This window comes from Gymnoscopelus braueri (genome assembly GCF_963280865.1).
Source record: "Gymnoscopelus braueri genome assembly, chromosome: 6".
NCBI lineage: Eukaryota > Metazoa > Chordata > Actinopteri > Myctophiformes > Myctophidae > Gymnoscopelus > Gymnoscopelus braueri.
The window spans coordinates 56,242,311-56,252,310 of NC_137607.1; the positions used below are offsets into that span (position 1 = coordinate 56,242,311).

The 10,000-nt window shown below is 42.9% G+C and overlaps 1 protein-coding gene across 1 annotated transcript in view; it reads right to left on the reverse strand.

The window, feature by feature from the left end:
- Positions 1–580: 580 nt before the first annotated feature.
- The window catches only part of c1qtnf7 (C1q and TNF related 7), a 12,555-nt gene continuing 3,135 nt past the window's right edge, over positions 581–10,000 (reverse strand). Inside the window, exons 2-3 of the mRNA XM_080430309.1 lie at positions 4,703–4,954; positions 581–1,678 (exon numbers count right to left, since the gene is read on the reverse strand). Coding sequence (XP_080286435.1) covers positions 1,050–1,678; positions 4,703–4,943 — 870 coding nt within the window. The 5' untranslated portion in view covers positions 4,944–4,954 and the 3' untranslated portion in view covers positions 581–1,049. The remainder of the gene's footprint in view (positions 1,679–4,702; positions 4,955–10,000) is intronic.

Consider the following 10,000-nt stretch of genomic DNA (forward strand, 5'->3'; position numbering starts at 1 on the left):
TCACATAAAGACAGGCCCCCCCCCTGTAGTAACTCTGAGGACCCCCTAGGGGTCCCGGACCCCTTGTTGAAGACCCCAGCTGTAGCCTTTTTCAAAATGTAAAAAAAATAATTGTATGTTTTGGAAAATGGTCGGCTCAAATGATGTAAAGTAGCCTATACATTATTTTAACATGCACAGCAGACATCATTATCAACTAAATTTACAATTCAACTTCTTGTGTATCCCCAAAATCACTGGCTATCACAGGTTTTGTAGAAATTAAGTAGCATTTGTAGAAATATTATTCCTTGAATGTAATAACGTAATTGTATTTGTTAATGTTGCCTATTACTGGTTCTATTCATAAACCATGGCTTCCAAATGAAAATGAACTTCTGTGTCTGAGTTGTTGTAATAGTATTTCATAATCACTTAGCAATGTATTGTATTTTGGCTGCAGAATATCAGTTTAAAATCAATCTTATAAAAATAATCATTTGTCATCTGCTGACACTTGGCATTGCAACCATGAAAAGTCCCCACTTGAAGTTCCAAGAAGCACATTTCTAGAAAAAGACTCAACAGATTTATTCCGCTCGATTTATTTTCTTGCAACACCTTCGTGAGGGGGGCACACACACACACACACACACACACACACACACACACACACACACACACACACACACACACACACACACACACACACACACACACACACACACAAATGAAAAAACCTAGAAGGGCATTTACATAAAATATATTTTTTCACACATACAGTATGTATACATTAAAGGGACATTTCACTTTCAAATAAAATAAACATGAAAAAATATATAAAAAATAAATGAAAAAAGTAATGGAAAAATCATGGCCCCCTCACGCATTAGAATGTCCCTCTAATGCGTGAGGGGGCCGTGATTTTCCCATTAGGCTACTTTTTTCATGTATTTTTTATATATTTCTTAAATATTTATTGTATTTGAAAGTGAAATATCCCTTTAACTATTAAAAAAAATGCTATTTAAAATAGAGCTACCGTTAGTGTAATACAGTTAAAGTCGCTGCTATGCGTAGTCCTCTGCTAGCGAGTCCAGATAGTTCGTGTCGGCGTAGAGCAGGAAGCCATTGAACAGGCTGTCGGCCCAGCCCGGGTCGGCGAACAGGCCGTTCTGGTCCTGGAAGAAGATCTCCAGCCACACCTCGTCCTCGGGGTTCAGGTACATGGCGGTGGAGCCCGACGCCACGTCGTGGTTCCCCGTGTTGGCGTCGAAGGTCTTGATGCGGTACTGACCGTTCTGCACCAGGCCGATGGCCAGGTGCTTGTTGGCCAGCGTGATGTCATAGGAGAAGTAGTAGATGCCCGGGTAGGCGCAGATGAACTTGCCCGTCAGCGGGTTGTAGTGCCCGCCCTCGTTGAGCAGCACCTTGTTGAACCGAATGGGGACCTTCTCCTGCGGGTAGCTGCTGGTGATGCCCACGGAGAAGGCCGCCTTGGGCACCAAGCTGCCGCATCGGCAGACGCCCGCCGTGCCCGCTGGGCCTCGCCCGCCCTTGTCGCCCTTCTCGCCGTGCTGCCCCGGGGCGCCGGACGGACCCACGTCTCCGTTCTCTCCGGAGGGGCCCAGCTTGCCCCCGGGGCCGCGGGTGCCTCGCAGGCCGATCTTACCGGTCGGGCCCACCTTCCCCTTGAGCCCTGAAAGAGAGAGAGAGAGAGAGAGAGAGAGAGAGAGAGAGAGAGAGAGAGAGATGGTGCTGAAATGGCAGCCTTTTTTTCCTGCTTTTTTGCTTTTTACCCCTTTTTTCTCCCCAATTTAGTCGTTATGCCAACTGATTCCTCCCCACACACATTGCTGTGTTGTATCCTACTGACTCACCTGCCAGCAAGGAGTCCCCACCGGGAGGACATAGAGCCTTCGTTCTACTCCTCCCGACCAACACTCCCTGCTGACAGGTGCCGCCTCAGCCCGTAGGAGTACATGCAGTGACAAAATAATATCACCCTCCCCTGAACACCAATTGTTTTCATGTGTAGACGCTCAACAAAGCCGGTTGCCCCACTGTGGATTCGAACCCACAACCTCCGCGGTGGTGGGCAGGCACTTTACCCCTGTGCCACCCGGGGGTCCCTGGCTGACACGCTTTAAGTGGTAGTTGATACAGTCAGATACCCGTTATTAAAGTTATGTCCTCTGTGAACCTTTGTGCAGGTCAGTTATTCTTGACTGCCTGTGTGTATCCTGGCTTTGTTTGGCCTTTGTGCAACCCTACCATTTAGGATTAGGATTAACAGACACTGAGCCCTATAACCACTTAAACCCTCTAGACTTACTGAAGTAAACTGGACCCGAGTCGGCCCTGTACCTTTTTCCGTCTACACCAAATCTCTTCACCAACAATGACCGATCTACAAGCTCACAAGCCGTCGTGTTGTGAGCTAAGTAGATCATCTATTTTTGGCTAATGTTTGCCCCCAGAAATATGGACGCTGGGGTTCAAGTGGTTAAATTTGCCAATAGTCAATCCAAGAGTCAGTCCCTACTTGGTCAGGGGAGTTATTGCGCTTTTGAGCTTAAGGCAGTGCTACTTGTCAACCTACTGGTTGACAAGTAGAGTAGGGATGCAGGAGTAGGAGGAGAGACCACCTCCAACACCACTGCAGATGTATTGTATTGACATGCTCTACCGCACAGATGTACTTGTTAACATACTCTACCATATGGGTGGTAGTTAAAATAGTGTTTCATTCAATAAAATAAGTTGCGGATCGCAGCTTTAGACCAGATGTCAGGCATTATGTCACTCTTGGAGCAGGGCGTCAGTCATTTAGGGCAACAGGCCCTATTAGTAATCAAACCTACAATTCCGCCAAACGCATTCAAACCAAGCAACACAAGTAGCCTTAGGCGATGAAACAGTAATCACGCCTGCATGCTGATAAAGAACAGTTTGTCTAAAAGTGTGTGTGTGTGTGTGTGTGTGTGTGTGTGTGTGTGTGTGTGTGTGTGTGTGTGTGTGTGTGTGTGTGTGTGTGTGTGTGTGTGTGTGCGTGTGCGTGTGTGCGTGTGCATGCATGGTGCGTGCGTGTGTCATACTAAAGTAAAAGCCTGTTGCTGCATGTCGGGTCGAATGTGAAATTCCGATTTCCACACATCATGGAAAACACAGGTACTGTAGGCTACATGACGTTTATCGGGTGACTGCGAGACATGTATTGAACTTGAGACGGTGCTGATAGATGGGACTGTCTCTCTTGGCTGAGAGCAACACAGCCAGTGATTTACCCTTTGTTCTGCTGAAAAGTTCAGGACCTTCATGGCAGCTTTGCCCATGTGAAATATCTAGGCCATGATTCAACTCAAAAAGCAATCAGATCCTCAGAACCAGCACCAAACCCTGAACCTTTGATCAATTTTGTCACTGTCGGCAGAAACCTCTTATCTACAGTTTACAGTTTAGGCATTTGGCAGACGCTCTTAATCCAGAGCGATTTACAGTAAGCAAGGACACAAGATAACACATCATAATACACATAATACATCAAATGCATAAAAATAGTAATCTAATAATAAAGTCATACATAAGTAAACCAATAATCTAATAATAACTAATACATACGTAAACCAAGAACCTATCATCAGCCTACATTGAAACTATAGGATGCCAGGTCAAGGCTGACCTATCTGTCTACATAACATGCTATCTACTGTAAGTTACATTTTTAGCCTTTGCATAATTCTGCAAAGGCTAAAATGTAACTTAGATAGCATGTCCAGACATGTCCATATCTTTTCTCCATTTTTTTTTTGCAAATTAATGCCCTACTTTATCATACAAGAGCGTACAAAAGTTGTGAAAATAGCAGATCTACAAGCTCAGAACTGAACTTGTAGATCGGCTAGTTTCACTATTTTAAAATGTAAAATTGTGTAGAAGTGTATAAATTGTTGCCGTCGGGGGAAACATTGTATGTGCCTTTTTTCATAATAATTTATAAAAAACATTTTAAAATAGTGCAAGCCTACCTGTACAGTATGTGTCTCAATCCAAATTCATGCTTTCAGTGGTTTCCAAACACATAAAAATGTATACATTGTTGCTGAGGGGTGTCCCATTTTCTATGATGTGTTTGGAAAGCATGACTGAAAGCATGGATTTGGACTGAGACACATGCAGGTATACAGGCCTGATAGACGTCATACTTTCACTATGTGGCAGGATGGCTATGTTGCAGATGGTAGGATATGACCTTTAAAAGATCTGGGAACCGTTTCAAGTTTATGCATGGCCCCGCTTCATGGTGGCTGGCACAGTCCAACATTTCCACTTAACACAAACAATATGCTGCAGCACCAAGTTTGAAGGTTGAACGTGATTATATGGGTCATGTGGTCCGGGGACCCCCAGGGGGAGGGGGGTTCCATAGGGTCTCCTGCGAAATATGTTAATACAGCATCACAATAATTTTAACCACTTTATCCATTTATACGTTTGCAATAAAAAAATAGCAGATATACAATGCATCACTTTTGTGCTGCGCTGTGAGCTTGTACATCTGCTATTTTTGAAGAATAGAGATTTACATTTTTAAACATAAATCTTCTCTTCTGGAGGTCCCTGGCACACAAAAAAAATCAGACGGGGGTCCATGGCGAAATACATATCGATTTGAGGGTCCTTGACATGATATAGTTCGAGAACCCACTGGTTTATTTGATACCTGTTTCTCCCCTTTCTCCCTTTTCGCCCTTCCTGCCGTCTCTCCCGTCTCTCCCCGGGATGCCCACGTTCCCGTCGCCCCCCGGGGTGCCGCTGGGTCCTGTTTTGCCCGGCGTGCCGGGGATCCCCGGAACGCTGCAGATGAGACGCGGGGTGGCGGCAGCTCCTTTATTCCCCCTGGCCTCCAGCAGCTGTCCAAAGACGCAGTGGCATAGACACACTGCTCCCATCAGTGTCCACATCCTCAGGTCTGCTGCATGAGGCCAAGAGAGAACAAGACCTCAGAGGACTTAGAACCACATTAACCACTTAAACCATACATGGGCAACTGGCGGCCCGGGGGCCACATGCGGCCCCCACCTTCAGTTAATGCGGCCCGCAGGTTAATATCGGAATACTGATATATTATTGATTTCAGCTGTAACATGACCCGATTTAATTACTTCAGTCTATATTAGTAGCTTAATGACTAGTGATTTGTCTTTTTTATGTCCAATGTATTTGTATTTAAGTTCATAAAGTTAGCATAAGTATAACTAAATGCATATGAAATGAAATACAAATATTACTTTTCAGGATTCCAATTAAAAAATAGGAAAATAAAAATCAGGATTCCAATTCAAAAGTAGCAAAAATATCAGATCTACAAGCTTAGTGTGACATAGAATGGCGAAGTACAGCATTAATTTACAAAAAAAAAGTTAAAATACGGAGATAAGAGGTGTCTGCCCGACAGTAATATGCAATGTGGCCCTCTGGTGAGTGTGGAAATATAGTGGCCCTCTCCACCATCAAAGTTGCCCACCCCTGACTTAAACCCTATATTTGTGTAACCTGGTGTCGAGCAAGGAAGTTACTATAAATGTTAAAATGTATGACTACGCCACCTTGGTGGTGGTTAACCAAGGAAATTAAATAATGTATAACCTCTTTAAATCGGGTTCTCCACAATGCAAGTTCGCCAATGAGGTTTGAGACAAGAGCTTTGTTCTCCCAAACAAGGAGTTTTATTAAGTTTAGCACAGCACAATATTTCAGGTTTCATTACATATACTTACTAAATGCCTAATTAAAATAGCAATGCAGTGCAATACAGCCAAAGTATTAAAAAAAAACATATAAAGTATACAAGAAATGGCTAAACACAAAACAAATAAACAATAAAAACAAACGATAAAACTCAGGCTAAACAAAACAGCAGTGGTGAAATCTTGGATTGTCAGTGTTCTTTCATATTATTCCCCCTCTTGGCACATGGACACATCACACATGACCCCAACCCACTCAAGGAAAATATAAAACACATGAGACCCAGGTCGCAAGACCTGCAGCCTTCAACCACCGCAGGCATAGACATATAAAGGTAGACGCCTCCTTCGGCTCTGAGGGCCATTTTAGCGTAGGAAAGCTTCCCTGAAGCTTCCGCGTGTGTCACAGAAGGGGGGCGTTCGGTAGGCCAATCAGAGGCAGGTGGGGGCGGGACAACTGATTCTGACAGGTCTTAGAAAAGACGCACTGTGATTGGCCAGTAGTCAACGCGCTGTGAGCGCTGTGATTGGCCAGTAGTCACTTTGAGTGTCCGTTTGCCTACGCGAAAATGGCGGCCGCGATACGAGTTGCTCCAACGAACTGCAGAGGCCAATGAGGTATCTAGGTTTCTATATCTATGACCGCAGGGCCTTTAAATACTCTTACTGATTGGCAATGAGGAAGTGCCAGTGCAGCTGTCCTACGGTGGCCCCTGAGGCTCAACTCTGACTGGCTACACTTGGTTGACGGGAGTCCCTCACGGCTCTATACTAGTGGCTTTTTTTTCTCCGCTCCACGTTAAATATCTTTGCTAAACATCGCCGATCTACAAGTAGATTTCTGCGAAGGTTTTCCCCATAATATGGATGCTGGGGTTTAAGTGCTTAACCCTACCTTCCGTATTTTAGGTCTGTCATTGTACAGTAGGCAAACATTTTCAGATTTTTCATTTTTTTTTTTTTTTTTTTTACAATTTTGTAATATTTTCAGAAATGTTCAATTTGTTTTTAAACCAGCTGATCTACAAGCTCACAACGCCTCTCGCGGCACGAAAGCGTTGTGAGCTTGTAGATCGTCTATTTTCGAATACAGCCCAAAGGATAAATGAGGGCTTAAGTGGTTGACAACGACCGACATGCTTTTAAGAAGATCCATGATGTGTTTAGACACATAGGTTTACACAGACCAGGAAGTTTTCTTCACAACAAGAAAAGTTTGATTTGAGCGAGAGCCCAGTTTATATTCCTGAAATCAGATTAGAAAAGAAGACTATAAACCCATGTCCTCCAGAGTCAGACAAACTCGCTGCAGAGCCAGAAAGTGAGGAATGAGTTCAGATAAACAGGAACTTAAAGCTGCAATTCATAATCTTTTTTTTTGGTGAATAAAATGTAAGGAATGCCAACAGGCCGAAACGTGAATCAAATAAATCACTACATATGGAGCCGGAGAGAGTGCGACTTATTTTCCTTCTTTTTAAGTTTATTCCTGAAGGTCAGCAGTGCGTGCGTTACAGTTATTGCTATAGCTCAACAGTAAACATTTCTAAGCTTGCACGGAGGACCAGGGTTCAAACTCCGGACAGTAGGCCTATATGGGGCGACCATAGCTGAATGAATTGGTTCTCAAAGTGGGGTCCAGGGGGTCCCCAGCAAAAGTAGTTAATATAGCCACTTAACCACTTTATCCATTTTATATGTTGGCTATTCAAAAATAGCAGATTTACAAGCTCACAGCGTGCCACTTCGTGCCCCGCTGCAAGCTTGTAGCCTACATCTGCTATTTTTGATAATGTTTATAATGTTTGAATAATTTTGATCATCTTTTAACATAAATCTTCTCTTCTGGGGGTCCCTGGAAAAACCTTTTCAGATGGGGGTCCGCGGCCAAATACATATCAATTTGGACCGGAGGTCCTTGGCAGAAAAAAGTTTGAGAACCATTGGTGTTGAGAGGTCGACTTGTAAACAGAAGGGCCGCGGTTCATCCCCGGTGGGGTGATGTATTAATGATACTTCCACAATGCTCCTATGGGCTCAATGTAAGCCAAATATCACATTATGTACAAAATGTATGGTCACAAAACAATACCCCAAAGGAGTGGAGACCATATTAAGTTACAGACTGCAGCTTTAATACGATTTTTCATTGGCCCACAAAACACGGTTCTTATCTCAAACAGAAAAGTGTGAATCCCGTTGAGCCTGACTTGTGATCATAGAATGCAGAACGAAACAAGATGTGCCTCTTAATCATGAGAGGATCATAATCAAGTTTAGATGTCCCTCATACACACAGACACACACACTGACGCTCACACATACACACACGTTTGTATTACTATACTTGAGAGGCCATCAACATTTTAGAATGACGATTTTATGAATGCCATTTTTAAACCTAAAGCCGAAGGGCGAAAAAAAACGATCTACAAGCTCGCTGATCTTGTACATCTGGCATTTTTCGGTGGAAGACACCAGTGTGCAACTATATATTATAACCTAAACCATAAAACATCCATTTCACTGGTGAGGACCAGGAAAATGGTCCTCACAACGTCTAATTCGCAAATTTTACTATATTTGTGGGGTCATACGGTCCTCTCAAGAGTAGAAATACAAGTACACACACACACACACACACACACACACACACATGCGCGCGCGCGTGCGCACGCTGATCTGTCGTCCCACAGAATGGCCTGTCAAGAGGCCCTCAGATGAAACACTCCGCTCCTCTTCCAAGTCTCATTTTGCCAACGCATTCCTGAGCCGTGACATCACAGCCAGCACAGTCATGTCAGGGGAACTTTAATCAGGAACCAGCGGAGCGTTCGGCAGACAGATATACACACATAGATAAACACAGAGACCTGCTCACGTTCACTACTGTATCTGACCCATAAAAACCTTCTCCATGGGGCTGTGTTTTTATTCACTCGCCAAAGACCGGCCAGAGATCTGAGATTGAGGATAAAGGTTTGGCTGTCAAGGGACAAGCCAACAGTGGTGTAAAGTAACTAAGTACATTTACTCAAGTAAAATGTTGAGGTATTTTCACTTTACTGGAGTATTTCCAATGTTCAGTACTTTTACTTATACTCCACTACATCTCAGAGGCAAATATTGTACTTTTACTCCACAATTATTTGAAAACTTGAGTTACTAGTTACTTTGCAGATATAAATTATTACATTATAAAACATTTAGCACTTCAGCCCTATTTTATACTTTGGCTATTTTTGTGAAGGAGGCCGATGCACACCCCAAGGGTTAGCGACAGGTGCATAAAAGTCAAAAATGTACAAATTATGGAGGAGATCTCTGATGGTTTAAATCAAAGACCCGCACACCGTCTGGATCTTGCAAAAAAAATTAGCTCTTTATTATTCGACGTTTCGGTCGTTAGACCTTCATCAGGACAGATAGTCTGTCCTTTGGCTATTTGAAAATAGCAGATCTACAAGCTCACACACTGTGTGCTTGTAGTTATGCTATTTTCAAACATTTTTGTACTTTTGGTACTTTAAGTACATTTTTTTTTATACCAATACTTTTGGACTTTTACTCAAGTAAATTTAGAATTCCGGACTTTTACTTGTAACAGAGTACTTCTACAGCAGTATTGATACTTTTACATCAGTAAAACATTTGAGTACTTTTCCACCACTGCAAGGCAACTCCCTAAGCCTGGTTTAAACTTAGATGCACATTGGTGTCACTCATTGAAAACAGCCGACCTACAAGCTCACAGTGTGAGTTTAATGATGATATAACATTTATATAAAGAAAAACGATAATTATGTATAAAGAAATGTCATTGTATTTCTTGTGTAAAAAGCTTGGAGGGAAAAAAATGAGTTTTCATCATGATACTGCTAAATAGAACCTTAGAAACGCACTGTGTTGGTTAGACTGATCCAAGCTGGAACACAATTGATTGATTGATCATAACATGGCTGTGAAGGGACAAGCCACCTCCCTAAGCCTGGTTCAAACTTAGATACATGGGTGTCGCTCGTTGAAAATAGACAATCTACAAACTCACAGTGTGTCGCAGTGCAGCGTGTTGTGAGCTTCTAGATCTGCTATTTTGGGTGCGTGACCCCCACATGCACCTTTAGGTATAATAGGCTTTAAAGAAGATAATCTGAACTACAAAATTACAAATATGTATTGGAGACGCACCAGGTCAACCTAGACTGTGATAAAATCTATCAACAAAAGGGAAAATCTTACTTCCCTCTGATATTTATTTATTTATTTTTTTT